The sequence below is a fragment of the Podarcis muralis genome, chromosome Z (assembly GCF_964188315.1).
Source record: "Podarcis muralis chromosome Z, rPodMur119.hap1.1, whole genome shotgun sequence".
NCBI classification, from domain to species: domain Eukaryota; kingdom Metazoa; phylum Chordata; class Lepidosauria; order Squamata; family Lacertidae; genus Podarcis; species Podarcis muralis.
This window is the reverse complement of record NC_135673.1, coordinates 25346544-25361585: the sequence shown is the minus strand read 5'-3', so window position 1 is coordinate 25361585 and position 15042 is coordinate 25346544. Positions and strand designations below refer to the sequence as shown.

Below are 15042 nucleotides of genomic sequence, written 5' to 3'. Positions count from 1 at the left end.
CATGAAATTGTGGTATACAAATACTTTCACAAACAAACAAACAAACATTTCCCAGTTAACAAAAGCAGCAGGGGATTTTCAGCAGGGGTGCAGCACAGGGAGAAAGGGTTAAGCCCCCTCTGCCAACAGCCTCAATCCTGCAGCTAATACAGTTATACATTTAATGTCACATTTGCTTTGGGCTAAGAGCCTGAAAGCAACTGCCTCAGCCTCTAAATGAAGAGCTTCAGGACTGCTGCTCTCTCATACTGCAATCTGTTCATCATCATAATCAATTCCTCTTTGCAAAGCTCTAATACCCTAATATGCCCAGACTCCTAGAATCCATTAGATCCAGATGCAGAAGAAAGGGGAGAATATTCTATTAAGCGTCATTATTAGATCTTTGCTGCCATTATCAGGAGAGATGCTGCAGGAAACAGCTCACTTTTTGCCAATAATAAAACTGGCGTGCCCATGAAATGCAGATTGTAAGCATAGAGAAAAATGGACTCCTACCTGGTCAGTTTTATTGTTTTCCTGAAATCATTTGTAATTGGAGCCTTGTAGCCTCCTTTTCTCAATAAGGAATCTATGGTCTGAATATGGTCCCATCCTGTTGAGAATCATCAGGGGAGGAAAATACTATTAGAACACAGAAACCAAAAGCCAAATAGCAAGGCATAACTAGTGAAGACATTGTGTAGACGCCAGGGCCAGGTCTAACCATGTAGCATGCAAATTCTCTCACCTAGAAAAATGCCCTTGCAAGAAGAAATCTGACCTATTTCTTCCTGTGAAGAAGGGTGGGAAGTCAGAAGGCACACACAATTCTGCTTTCTAGAGCTCATTTTTTAAACATTTGATGCTTTTAGTTTGTATACTTACTTGTGATGTTTTATATGGAAGAGCAGCTTCATATAACTGTTTTTAATATGTATGTAATAAGCAAACAAGAAATTTGCTGCCATGTTTGCACTAAAAAACTACATGAAGTCATTTGCAATTGAAGTTTCTAATGGTAATATTGCATGTATGTTGGTTAAATCTTGGCCCCACAAAAGGTAAAACAGACACACACTCTCTTCAACTGCAGCATCAAAACAGGGCAAGGCTAGGGAACCCTCTGAGATGTTGTTGGGACTCCAACTACCATCAGCCCCAGCCAGCCTGGCCAAATGGTGAGGGATGATGAGAGCTACAGTCCAACAGCTATCTGGAGGTCCACGGGACCTCCACCTACAAGCTACAGTGCTGGACTACGTGGAGACCCAGGTTCACAACCTCAGCCAATTCTGAAGTTCATTGGGTGATCCTAAGTCATTGTCCACCCTTCTGAGACAGAGTTATTGCTGACAGTAAATAGACGGGGGTGGGGACTATGTGTATCACCCTGAGATCCCTGGAGGAAGAACAGGATAAACATTTTGTTAAAAAAAATCAAAATCAGAAGCAGAACTATGTTCCTATTTCATGCTTATACAGGTGGGCAACTGATAATAGCCATGGCTTAGAAGTAACCTACTTCATAGTTCCTTAAGATGAACCCTATTTTACATCTCAGTACAAAATGGTGATCAGCAAATGCATAACTTACACTTTATCAAAGATGCTGTGCCATAGCAATGAACAAAATAACAATGTTATTTAATGAAGAACAATCTAACCACGAACAACTGTTTATCAACCTTTGCCCATTTTTAATGGTGACTGTGCAGTGGTGGTACTTGGTGGACTGTGCCAACCATCACTGTGTTTCAGAGAACATTCCCACCCTCCCACCCCCGCCCCTGGTTTCATTTGCCTTGTAAATCTAGAGAGCCTGTTATCTCCAGAGACCTTTACATCTTCTTAGAAGATACAGGATGAACAATTATCCCAAGCATTTCAATACAGGTTTTTGTTTTGTTTTTAAATGATCTCTTCCCAGTCCACACAAGGGATTTTACCTAACTAAGGTCTACTCATGAGTTGACCCACTGAAATTAATGGGTTTAAGTTAGCCTCATTCATTAATTTCAATGGGTTGGGTCTGAGTATGACTAACATAGGACACAACCCACTGAGATGCCTTGAAGCCCAATGAGATGCCTTTAAAAGCTTGAAACTCATGTAGAGAGATGCAGAAAAAGTGCAACCAACGCAATAAAAGTAATAATGCTGAGAAAACCTTTGGCAAATATACATTAGCTGCTTTATTTCACATAATTAGTCAATGACAAAGTTCACTGAGTTTTCCCAAACTATTAAGTTGTCAGCTCAGTGCCTTTGCTATAGCACGGCATGGGACAGGGCTGCTGACAGGCTGCCTCAGACTGTGGACTTAGGTGGGAGTCCTGACTAGTGCATGGCTTTCATTGTGATAAGAAGAGGGTCAGAGTCATACACAAGCGCAGTCCTTACAGGCACTTATAGCCCAAAATCAAACCAATTTTTACTCTTAACTTTTGCTGCAAACCATGTTGGGTTTTTAACCAAAGAGTTGCCAAGGGACAGAGCAACACCCGCTCTATGTTGATAGGTGATCCTGGCCAATAGCAGCTTTCAATTTAATACTGGAATTTGAGGCTCTGTGTCACGTAGTATTTTTGCATCACAATGTGGTTTCTTGTGTCATTGATTCCCCTGGCCTTATGCCTACTCCCCACATCCTGTGACAGCAACACCCAAGTATGTATGTAACCTGCTGGGCACTTGACAGGTTGAAGCCACTCAATTCTGGCACACTGACTTGCATTTTTCCAATAATGTTCACTCACACATCGTATTTTTAGAAGCACATTTTAAAAACCATAAAGTGCGAAACATCTCAAAGAAAAATGGAGGCCGGAGTCTTCTCCAAACAGCAGCAAATTGAAGTACATGCAGATGAAGTACCAACAGTGACCACCAGACAAGAGGAACATTATAGCAATTATGAGTAACTGTCTCATCACTTATTTAAAATACTTTCGCCATGTTGCTGATGATAGCCCCATGCACCAAAGAGCAGCTTTTTGTCACAGAGACCCTGTGGACGTTGCTCTACATTTCCTATTTGGCATGCTACTGATCTTGATACTCAGCTACCTTACAGCAGCACATTGCTAGCTTGCTGCAATGTATGGAAGGATTCCCAATAAAGGGACTTAGGGTTGTATGCAAGTAAGTTATAGACCCACTGAAATCAACTGATGTGGCTAACTGGTCTATTTGTTTCAGTAGGTCTACTCTGAGTGTGACTTAGTTGGACACAATCCTTTACTTTCTATTGATACATAAGTGGCATTTAAAGAAGAGTCATCCCTTACAATTAAAGTATCGCTCCATCATCTGACATCAGCGCAAGGTCAAATATTGCATTTTAAGTTCCTAGGTATGTTTAAATTCTTCACCAGAGCATATGAGATAAAGTGCAACAATGACCTTGCTCCTTTGCAACCTCCGGTAAGTAGGTGGCGGTGCGTTTTGATCCTTTTTCATTGATGAATTCTATTCTAATACCATGTACACCCACCTGAAAGAAATGGACAGCATTATTAGGACATTGAAAAAAAGAAAAATGAAAACAAAGAGATAGAAAGATAAATCTCAAAGAGTCAATTCTGCATTTTTTTTAAAAAAGGTCATCCCAAGTCTTGACCTTGTTTGCTCTTCCAGGGTATTTTTTTTAAAGTCACATTTAGCCTCTCTTGAATGAGAAGCTGAGAAGAAAGAAACGTATCCTTCACTTAGGATGCTATGGAAAACGAATGACTCCATCAGCATCTCGTACTGAAGCCAATAAAAGGTCGGCAGAAGTTGAGTCCTACTGTCTCCTATGTGAGCACATCTGCTCCCACTCACTTCTCAAAAGTGATGGAGTGTTCTTGCTATACTCAACATACGACACATCTGCTGAAGTGACTGTCCATGTCCAGGTGAAGCAGCTACAGTGGTGCCTCGCAAGACGAAATTAATTCGTTCCGCAAGTTTTTTCTTCTTGCGAGTTTTTCGTCTTGCGATGCACGGTTTCCCATAGGAATGCATTGAAAATCAATTAATGCGTTCCTAGGGAAACCTCCTTCAGACCAGGTCCGGGGACAGTCTGTTCCCCGACCTCTTCTGAAGGCTGGGGGGGGGGACAAGGGCTTTTCTTCCCACTGCCAGCCTTCAGAAGGCTGTTCTGAAGGCTGGCGGTGGGAAAAAAAGCCCTTCTTCCCACCTCCCGCCCCGCAAGCTCCGGGGACAGGAGGGCTTTGCTGCCGACCGCCAGCATTTTAAAAGCCCCTGCTGTCCCGGGGCGATTTTAAAATGCTGGCGGGCGGGAGCGAAGTCTCTGCTGTCCCGGGGAGATTTTAAAATGCTGGGGGGCGGGAGCGAACGCTTCGCTCCCGCCCGCCAACATTTTAAGATCGCCCGGGGCAGCAGAGACTTCTCGCCCAAAGCAAGGGGAGCTCTCCGAAGGGCTCCCCGTGCTTCGGGCGACAGGCTGCCGCCCCAAGCCTCGCGCACCCGGTGGGACCTCCTGCCGTGTGCGCGAGGCTTGCAGACACTCGCCCGAAGCAGGGGAAGCCCTCCGAAGGGCTCCCCGTGCTTCGGGTGACAGGCTGCCGCCCCAAGCCTCGCGCACCCGGCGGGACCTCCTGCCGGGCGCGCGAGGCTTGCAGGCACTCGCCCAAAGCAAGGGGAGCTCTCCGAAGGGCTCCCCGTGCTTCGGGTGACAGGCTGCCGCCCCAAGCCTCGCGCACCCGGCGGGACCTCCTGCCGGGCGCGCGAGGCTTGCAGACACTCGCCCGAAGCAGGGGAAGCCCTCCGGAGGGCTCCCCGTGCTTCGGGTGACAGGCTGCCACCCGGCGGGACCTCCTGCCGGGTGCGCGAGGCTTGCAGACACTCGCCCGAAGCAGGGGAAGCCCTCCGGAGGGCTCCCCGTGCTTCGGGTGACAGGCTGCCACCCGGCGGGACCTCCTGCCGGGTGCGCGAGGCTTGCAGACACTCGCCCGAAGCAGGGGAAGCCCTCCGGAGGGCTCCCCGTGCTTCGGGTGACAGGCTGCCACCCGGCGGGACCTCCTGCCGGGTGCGCGAGGCTTGCAGACACTCGCCCGAAGCAGGGGAAGCCCTCCGGAGGGCTCCCCGTGCTTCAGATGACAGGCTGCCGCCCCAAGCCTCGCGCACCCGGCGGGACCTCCTGCCGGGTGCGCGAGGCTTGCAGACACTCGCCCGAAGCAGGGGAAGCCCTCCGGAGGGCTCCCCGTGCTTCGGGTGACAGGCTGCCACCCGGCGGGACCTCCTGCCGGGTGCGCGAGGCTTGCAGACACTCGCCCGAAGCAGGGGAAGCCCTCCGGAGGGCTCCCCGTGCTTCGGGTGACAGGCTGCCACCCGGCGGGACCTCCTGCCGGGTGCGCGAGGCTTGCAGACACTCGCCCGAAGCAGGGGAAGCCCTCCGGAGGGCTCCCCGTGCTTCGGGTGACAGGCTGCCACCCGGCGGGACCTCCTGCCGGGTGCGCGAGGCTTGCAGACACTCGCCCGAAGCAGGGGAAGCCCTCCGGAGGGCTCCCCGTGCTTCGGGTGACAGGCTGCCACCCGGCGGGACCTCCTGCCGGGTGCGCGAGGCTTGCAGACACTCGCCCGAAGCAGGGGAAGCCCTCCGGAGGGCTCCCCGTGCTTCGGGTGACAGGCTGCCGCCCCAAGCCTCGCGCACCCGGCGGGACCTCCTGCCGGGCGCGCGAGGCTTGCAGGCACTCGCCCAAAGCAAGGGGAGCTCTCCGAAGGGCTCCCCGTGCTTCGGGTGACAGGCTGCCGCCCCAAGCCTCGCGCACCCGGCGGGACCTCCTGCCGGGCGCGCGAGGCTTGCAGACACTCGCCCGAAGCAGGGGAAGCCCTCCAAAGGGCTCCCCGTGCTTCGGGTGACAGGCTGCCGCCCCAAGCCTCGCGCACCCGGCGGGACCTCCTGCCGGGCGCGCGAGGCTTGCAGACACTCGCCCAAAGATTTTAAAATGCTGGGGGTCGGGAGCGAAGCGTTCGCTCCCGCCCGCCAGCATTTTAAGATCGCCCGGGGCAGCGGAGAAGTCTCCGCTGTCCCGGGAAGGCAGGCGGGGGGGAGCAAAGACTTTTGCCCCCCGCCAGCCTTCAGAAGAGGTCCAGGACCTCTTCTGAAGGCCGGCTGTGGGCGAAAGTCTTTGCTCCCGACCGCCAGCAATTTAAAACAGGTCCCCGGAGATTTCCCTATGGGCTTTCGTCTTGCGAAGCAAGCCCATAGGGAAATTCGTCTTGCGAAGCGCCTCCAAAACAGAAAACCCTTTCGTCTTGCGGGTTTTCCGTCTTGCGAGGCATTCGTCTTGCGGGGTACCACTGTATTTTATATTATAGCAGAGACTTACCAAAAGCAATAGGACTAACTCCATTTTAACAAATGGCCAACCAGCTTGGTGAAGTTCAACGGATCAAATAGATAGCTTAATAATTAAAGGCTCTGAAAGGTGCCCTCTGAGTCCTTTTCATAGCAAAGCATCTCACTTATTCAAAGTGGCTTGAGAGATATCTAAATGCTTACGCAATCATAAGCCCCCAAACAGAGAACTACAGAACTGATACAAGCTAAGACTTCAATGGGGTGACACAAGAGACTTGCAATATTTTTTTACAGCTGCTTCAGAGAAGATAAGTGTAAAAGTTGATCCCACAGTCTCAAGGAAGTCACACTGAACCCTATTATATAACTATTTGTATTCCGTTTTTTAGAGTAGTCTTCATGTGGAAGTAATAGTTATGTCAAACTGAGATTACTGATAAATTGGCTGGGCGTCAAAAGCCATATTTTCATAAAAATTACACACAAACAGAAGTCTTCCCCATGCCTGCTTAGACTTGTGCACTGGAATACTGAGGCTCAAGGAGGCCCACCCAGTTAGCAGAGTCAGATATATTTCAGAATACAATACAAAACCGATATTATTCTCACTTTCACATCGTCATGGGAGAAGGAAGTAGCATTTGTGTTCATAACCCTTGAGAACTCTAACTTATAGTACACTAATATACACTGAACTTCCCAATACAAATTCATTTAAGAATAAGCAAAGACTAGTGCAAATGATTTCATGACAATTCATACATGCAAGCCAGCCATTTTATTCTCTGCACAAACCTAAGACTTCTAAGCTGGGACAGCCAAAGTTAGCGAAACAACCATTTGCAATGGAGATTTGCACTTGGCTCTGAAGTTAACTACAGCATCTCTGGGAAACTTGCCACGGAGAGGCAAAAGACAGGCAGGCTAACCAACCAGGTTTAACAGGAGAGTCAGGTGTGACTATGCAAACTAACTAATTCCAAGACTGATGAAGGATTCAATTTAAAAGTGATTTATGATCCAATTTATTAGATATCTAATCAGAACTGCACAGGAGGAGCTAATCATCAATGGGACCTCCACTGTTTCCCCATTATATATTCACAGCCCCTAGGAAAAAATAATCATACCAACCCATCCAAGGATACAATTGTGCTAAAGACATGCCACTGTGCTTGGATACCTTAGCTTGCCTGGAAAGGTAGAAGAGTCCAAGAGCTGACACTTGGATGGTTGAAGAGGAGTAGAAGAAACCACTTGGGATGCAGATGGATGTTGCAGATCTTCACATACACTCCCTGCCTGACAAACCTACATCCATTTCCTCCCAGGAGGTTACAAATACCATGCTTGTTGAGGCTGATGGGAGCTTGAGTCGAGCAACACCTGGAGGGTCGTAGGTTCCCATTCCCTGACCAAGAACTAAAGTTATGGTTTAGCATTATGTCAAAACATGACCTGTGAGTCCTTTCAGCTTTCTAAGTCTTGTGGGACCAAGTCTACTTATTCCTTCCTGTTTATTAAAATAACCATGAAAGCCTGGGTTCTGGGTGCCTTCTGAGGTGGGGAGGGTGGCTACCAGGGGCAGAATTTGTTGGTTGTGGCATCTTCGCTATGGAATCCTCCCTTTCACCTAGTGCCAAATTTGGCGTATTTTAGATGCCAGGTTAAATTGTTTGCACTCCCAGAGTTTTTAATGGTTTTTCGATTAGCACCTAGCATTTCCTGAAGGGATCACTACTGTGCTGCTTAATTGCAGTTGTTAGCAATCCTGAGAATTGTTTTAGTGAAAGGATAAGCATGTTTCAAAAGCAACCATCTGATCAGATCAAGGTTACTGTGGATTGACTTTATTATATGCCCCAATTATTTGTAATCAGGGTTGGATAACAGTGCTATACCAATGCACAAGATGGAAGGCTGACACAATACAGAGGGGGTGTAATAGAGGATTCTTCTGGAAATCAGTATATAAACACTAATGCCATGTGAAAAACCAAGATTGAAGGCATAGCTAAAGTTGAGCATGGAAGAAATAAACAGCTCCTGCTCACAAATATGGATTATGATTATGAACCCTTTCTGAAGTAATATTGGGGGCTTCCATGGAAAGATTTTTGAATGATTTATGCAGTGGTAGCACATGCACTGGAGACAGTAGGCTAGAACTTTTTAAAGCATTTTTAAAGGGAATGACATGTGGACTGGTAGCCAGAAAGGAGCTTATCTCTTACATATGGACCCTTTCTAAACAGAAGGGCAAACTGTATGTCTGCAGGACAATTAGCAAACACTACCTACAACAGAAATGGCCCCATATGAAATGGGAAGATCAGAAGTATCCAGAATAGCAGAATGTTTGTGACTTAGAAACATGAGGCTTTATTTATTTATTTTTTTGGCTTTCTGTAGCACCGAGGTGCAATGGCTTGAGCTCTATGTGTGAAACCACCAGATGTTTATACATTTTCCTGTGAAGCTTTCACCACCACTTTCTATCAGACACACATGGAAAATATAGAAATATTTTATCAAACATTGATTGGAACACACACCTGTTGCTCTGGATTCTGTGGAGAACGACCGGGAGAAACCGCTACATTTCAATCACAATTTTCGCATATCATATTCTCGGAGAATGCAGAAGAATTCACCCCCTCTGCTCCCCCCATAGGATAAGAAACAATGGATTTAAGCCACAAAACGCGAGAATAACCGTTTTGAAATATAATAGCATTTCAACTTTGGAATTAGGTGCCTTGGGACACAGTGGAATCTTTTGTCTTGAAGGCTTTCAAAACAAGACAAAAGATAGGAATTGCATAGGACTGGGAACTGATCGACTAAGTTGAGAACTGGGTCCAGAGAAGATAACCACCACTTTATTGGTAGCCTAAGAATGGGTTCCAGGTGTCTAGGCAGACCATCTCATAGAAACTGGCAACGGTATAGGAAAGGACAAAATCCCATCTGCTACTGTCAAGATATTGAGATGTTGTACCAGTTCTGTGTCCAAACTTTGGCTCAGTTCTTAAAACTTCAGTTGAGCAAGAAGCTTAGACTTTTGAAGTAAGATCTGGAATTATGAGAAAGCAGTTTTCTCTCTTTTAGCAAACTGTTAGCAGTTGCAAAATTATTGCACCTGTGCTATCTGGTACCAGCGTCTCAAGGCCGAAAGTGACCAGTCCATTAATTGGGCAAACATTCTTCAACTGTGCTGTCATGAGTTCATCAAAGAGTTTTGGAAAGTTCCAGCTGAGAAGCAGGTTACTATGCTAGAGGGCATGAGACATTTCCTTAACATTACTCCTTTGTCCCCTATCTTGGTTCTGAACTTTCTGACTGAAACCTTAAGCCACACCTCTTTGAGGGGACAAAGAGTGTTTGTCATGTATCCAGTTTAGGCAAGGTTTTGTTATTTGTGTGCATGTTTCCTAAACCCTTCCGTAACAAGGTTCATTAGACATGGTTATTTAGGTAAGGCTTTGGTTCGAAAACCAGTGTCTTGGATCACTTTGGTCACATTCTGCTACTATGCATTTGGCTGACTATGCCTGAGGCTTCAGGAAGCAGAGAGTGGTACTTTTCGCTCTTGCTCCTTGGGGATATCTGGTATGCAACTTGAGAATCTCCTGACTCAAACTGGGTGAATCCAACAAGTAGGGGCAGTTTACTTCCTTTGAGGGTTGGTTTACCCTGGGGCTGAGAGTAACTTCTGCCTTCAACAGCCACAGACCTGGATTCTGGATCAGGCTTGGACTATAACCTGGGGGCAGGCAGCATATTGGAATCAAGAGGCCAAATTCCCTTGATCCTCAAACCCTTGACGGCTACCTTTCTATACTGGAATTTTAAAAATGCAAAAGCCAATAAAAACAGCATAACAAATAATGCAAATAGCATAAAACAACTGAGTACAATAAAGATTTGAAAGCAGTGGTAGGCTAAAAGCAGTCTAAATGAAGTCTTCTTCTGATAATGTCCCAGACTGTTTCCAAAGCCTGCCAAATGGTGTGCAGTCAAGGGACTTGTTATAACTCTCTAGGGAGACTACTTCACATCCCGGGTGCCAAAAACAGATCATATTCTAAGTCTGGAAATAAATTAACAAATATTCAGGCTGGTAAAGGACCTGGCCCTAGACAGTACCCTGGTGACCATATTTTACACCAATTGAGGTTTCTGGGCTCTCTTCAAGGACAATCCCATGTATAATGAATTACAGTAACCCAACCTAAAAACATGATTTGAGTATCAATGACTGAGCCTAGGTCTAACATTTCCAGGAAAGGCACTGCTGGCCTACCAGATGGTATTGGTGAAAGGCACTACACGTTGTGATCCAAGACAAGGCAATAGTTGTTCAAATTGAATGATTCGAGCGATGGCTTTTGTAGAAAGGAATTAACTTCGACCATCTTAAGTGTTGTTTGGAACTTTGCTCTCCCTTAATGAGGCATTTATCATCTCAGTGACCTACACTCCAAACCTTGTCCTGGCAGATTTAAAAAGACAAGATGGGGACAGGTCAAAAGTAAACATGGTGGGTCTCAACTCTTCCAGAATCTTGTCCATGTATCAGATTGTACAAACTGAAAAGTATCCATAGGAAACAGAGTAGGCAGAGTCCTAGAGTCATGGAAACTATTCTGCTATAACTATGGTATCTACATAAGGAGTGGATATTGTTAAGATTTGTTTTTTTGCCACCAACACAGTCACAGAATAGGCTCTTACCTGTGTATGGTCGGATTTGGCCCAAGTCTTTCGTCACTTATGCTCTAGTCATCATCCTTCTCATTTCACTGAACCCACTCCTCAGAAAACCAAGGAGATGGTCCAACTCTACAAGACAGGAGAGGACGTATGGTTGCAATTATGTTGACAGCCTATGTTACTTCCAAATTCTAGAGATCAACCAGGGCATTGATTGGGCAGTTAATCATATTAGTCAGAAAAATCTCCAGGAGACACTAGGAGAGCATTGAGATCCATAATTCTCAGGGAGTGGATCATCCTAAAAGGTTCCCCCACCCCTCTAGAAGTTAGAGGCTGCTTCAAATCTAAACCTCATCAGATAATGAGACATCCAGCACAAATGCAGCTGTAACAATGACATCTATTACCTCCCATTGGATCTGATAATTTTGTTAAGCTGAGTCTAGTAAAGGTGGGATCAAAGACTCAAATGGACCAACCACCACTACAGCAGTAAGAAGAGATAATTGATCTCTTATCCACAAGGATTTCAAACACACGATAAATGGATGCAGAAAATGTAACTAGATTAAAAAAAAAAACCTAATTACTTCCAGCATCTACCATCAACGAGCTACATCAAAAGGAAATTTGACAGGCCCAGATAATGAAACTTCATACGAGAAATTAATTCTCAGAAGTCACTCAACGGGGCAAGCCAGTTCTGATACTGTTTTTCTTTCTGATGACAGCTTTGGAAGAGTTCTACAGGTACACACAGCTCTTGAGCTTGCTGCAACAGGAATCCAGTTCATAGCAAATACACTGAAAGAAATACGGTAATCACATCTACTCTTATGAGTTTCACTATACGCACATCCATCTATCTATCCCTTCCTAAAGCCGTATCAGGGATGGAAAAATATTTTGAACCATACCCTGCCTGAAAGTGGCAGCTTTAAAGTATGAGTATTGCAGTGGAGATTCATAACACAACTGAGAACCTTAAATCTGGTGCCCTCCAGGTGTTTTTGTATTACAACTCCAATAAGCCCCAGCCAACACAATTGTAGTGTAAAACTCCTGGAGGGCTTCAACAGAGGAACAACTAAACCTAAAGATTTTGTTATTCCCTTCAATTTACCTATTCTGCAATTTTGACTTTCTGGGTGGGGCTTGGGAATGACACTGTAATCATCAGCATGTCTGCAAGAGGACTAAAAAAATCTGAATAACAACAAGATGAACAAAAGTTACAACATGAAGTTTATTTATTGTTTAGGACTGGAACAAGCCTAATACCAGACATTGTTCACTCAGTTCCTGTCTACTATAATCCTTCCATCACCATTTGCATGAAATTGGTAACTGCCATATGCCTGCATTCTCTATGTATGTGGTGTTTCAGGTTTAGTAAGACCATTGGTTTACTAACCAGGCCATTATTTTGTAGTCTTCTTCCATAACTTCTCTAGCATATGCAGAGAACTTGGGGGAAGAGAGAGCTGTATGCCCTTGTGTTGGGCTTTTGAAGGAGATATAACCTGCACTTCACTGTGGCTTCCCTCTGCAAAAAACTCCTCCCTTTACCTCCCCACAATTGTCCATGGTGGAAAGGGAAAGTGGTTATCCGCCCATAATCTGGGCTTTTGCAGAGAATTTTAACAAAACCACCATTGGAAAGTAGTCCTGAACCCTTTCTCCTTCCTTAAGTTTTCCATGGAATAAAGGATGGTAGTTTCACTCAAACAAGCAGGTCAGCAATGTGGGCAGAGCAAAATTTGCTCTCTGTCTTTGGTGAGAATTCTGCCTAGCTCTATCTTGGCCTCTGGCTCTTGTGGCAGAATGTTCTGGCTTTTATGGAGAAAGAGAAACAATTTATCCAGTCTTTTTTCTTCCTGCATGCAAGTTTGGCATTCTTCTTGGGCACAGCTGTGCTACCCTGATCTCAAAAGGGCTTCCTGGCTCTCTCGGTGCCACACTTGCACAAACTGCAATTTACATCCTGCAGTCTCTCTTCACCAAGAGAATGTTGACATGATCTGGGAGTCATTAACCCTACAACATACTTTCTTCCCTCCCTCCCTCTTCTATTTCTCCTTCCCTCCTACACCTCCACTTTGAAATATGTTAAACCCTCCTGCATTTTTTTAATAAAAGAAAATAATCTCCCTTCTCATCTCTTCTTCCTCCAACTACCATTCTCTGCTCCTAGCTCTAAATTCTGTGTTCTTGAGAGCACATGTGCAATGGTGCTTCACAAAGAATGAGAGAACAAGTACCTGTTGCAAAGGTCGTATAATCTAGAAATCAATCATGAGAGAGACAACAGAACAAGGCTATGTGATTAGTACAATTGCATAAGCCTAGGCTTAGTTTACAGGGAATTGTGTCAATTACTTCATGGAAGAGGCTGATTTTGAAGAGGGATTTTAAAGTGAAAAAAGAGAAAGGGAGAGGGACATTTTAGAGTTAGTTCCAGACAATAGAAGGGAGGTAGGACTCTTTTGTGGGAGCCAGAGGCCTTCAAGCAGTCAAGGTGGTAGAACTGAATGAACAAAGGCAGGAATATGTTGGCATATTAAGAGCAGGTTTGGGGCGGCAGTGCCAGAGAGAGCTTTATAGGCCACACAACAAGAAATGTGTGCAGGATCCAGGAGAAGACAAGAATCCAGTAAAGGTATTTAAAGAGAGACAAAATCAAACCTTGATTTGAATCCAATGAATGTCAGTGCACTGATCCTGATTGGATCACTAGATTAACAAATTTAAGTTGCTTTAAGTGATCTGAAGGAAAGGCAGAATGAAAATGTAAGCTATCATTCCTTCTCTCTCCTGTTTCATGTCTCCTTTGCTCCTCTCATGTCCCCCCTTAAGGCAGATGCTCCTAGCTCTCAATCTATGACTCCTAAAGCTGTCAGCATGTGACAGCTGCCACACCCTGAAAACGGATTCGACTGGCTGGCTAAATGAGGTGAGGGGAGCCAATGGTTCTCAAACCCTTGATGTGTTAGGGACTTCCCATGCACATGAATAAAGGCTCCTGCAGCTGAGACCAATAGTGGGACCAATGGTCAAGAAGGCAGTTCCTGCACATGCTGTGGAGGGAAGTGAGGGGCAGATGGGGCTCATCCACCTAGAAAGCTAGCCCTTCTGAGAGAAGAAAAACTCTGGTCCTAAACCTCTGCTGCCCTGTGGGATATCTCTAGGAGAAGAAAAAGCTATACAAATCTGGAGTAGAATCCCTAAGACAGTTGGATGGTGGCTTGTATGCCACCTTCCAGCAACACCTACAGCCAAGCTGGTGCCAAATGTACTGCTCTGCTTTCCTTTGGACCACATCAGTGAGGCTGAGAGCGGGGTCTTGTCATCTAGGCAGCCCAAATACTCTTTATTCTGGGAAGGGACTAACTGTGGTCGAGGGATGAAGGTACTAGGAATGTCACTCGAGGAAAGGAAATTTCAAGAACTAGGGTAAGGAGATGAGAACAGTAGTCCCATATGTCCGTTGCTGTGATAAAAGTAGGGTCAAACCCATTATTGGCATACAGTTCAGATGTTAGGAAACTGCTTTGCAAGGAGTAGCCCAAATGTTTCCAGGACCAAGATGTGTGGAAGAAGCAATGTTTGGCCCTGCACATCCAAAGATTTAGCACATGTAAAAGGGAGCCATAGGAAGCAATCTAATAACAAGCAGGAGCATTGGTCCATCTAGTTCAGGCCAGTCTATAGAGTAGGATCGCATCTTGCATGGAGGTTATGTTCTTTGGGGTAGCATGTAAAGCCAAAATTGCAAATAGTCCAAACAACTCCTTGGAACCACCCCTATATGAGCAATCATATCTCCAGAGCTGGCATGAGATGTTGAGGGCCATCAGAGATCTTGCAAGATCTTGCAAAGGCCTCCAGAGCCCATGAGAGAGTTTTCTGGAGCACAGTAAGCATGGCAGATAGCGCAGAAAGAGCTTTTAAGCTCTCTGCCTTCTGTGTGTTTGTGTGATTTCCATTGGCTGGCTGCCAAGCGCATAAAGTTGAAATTGTGCAAGTTAAATCCA

At 45.7% G+C, this 15042-nt stretch overlaps 1 protein-coding gene across 3 annotated transcripts in view; it reads right to left on the bottom strand.

Moving 5' to 3' along the window:
• The window catches only part of AMMECR1 (AMMECR nuclear protein 1), a 127967-nt gene that overhangs the window by 6015 nt on the left and 106910 nt on the right, over positions 1–15042 (bottom strand). For all 3 annotated transcript variants that reach the window (XM_077922738.1, XM_077922737.1, XM_028714858.2), the window contains 2 exons: positions 3385–3475; positions 499–595 (listed from right to left, as the gene is read on the bottom strand). In XM_077922738.1, coding sequence (XP_077778864.1) covers positions 499–595; positions 3385–3475 — 188 coding nt within the window. The remainder of the gene's footprint in view (positions 1–498; positions 596–3384; positions 3476–15042) is intronic.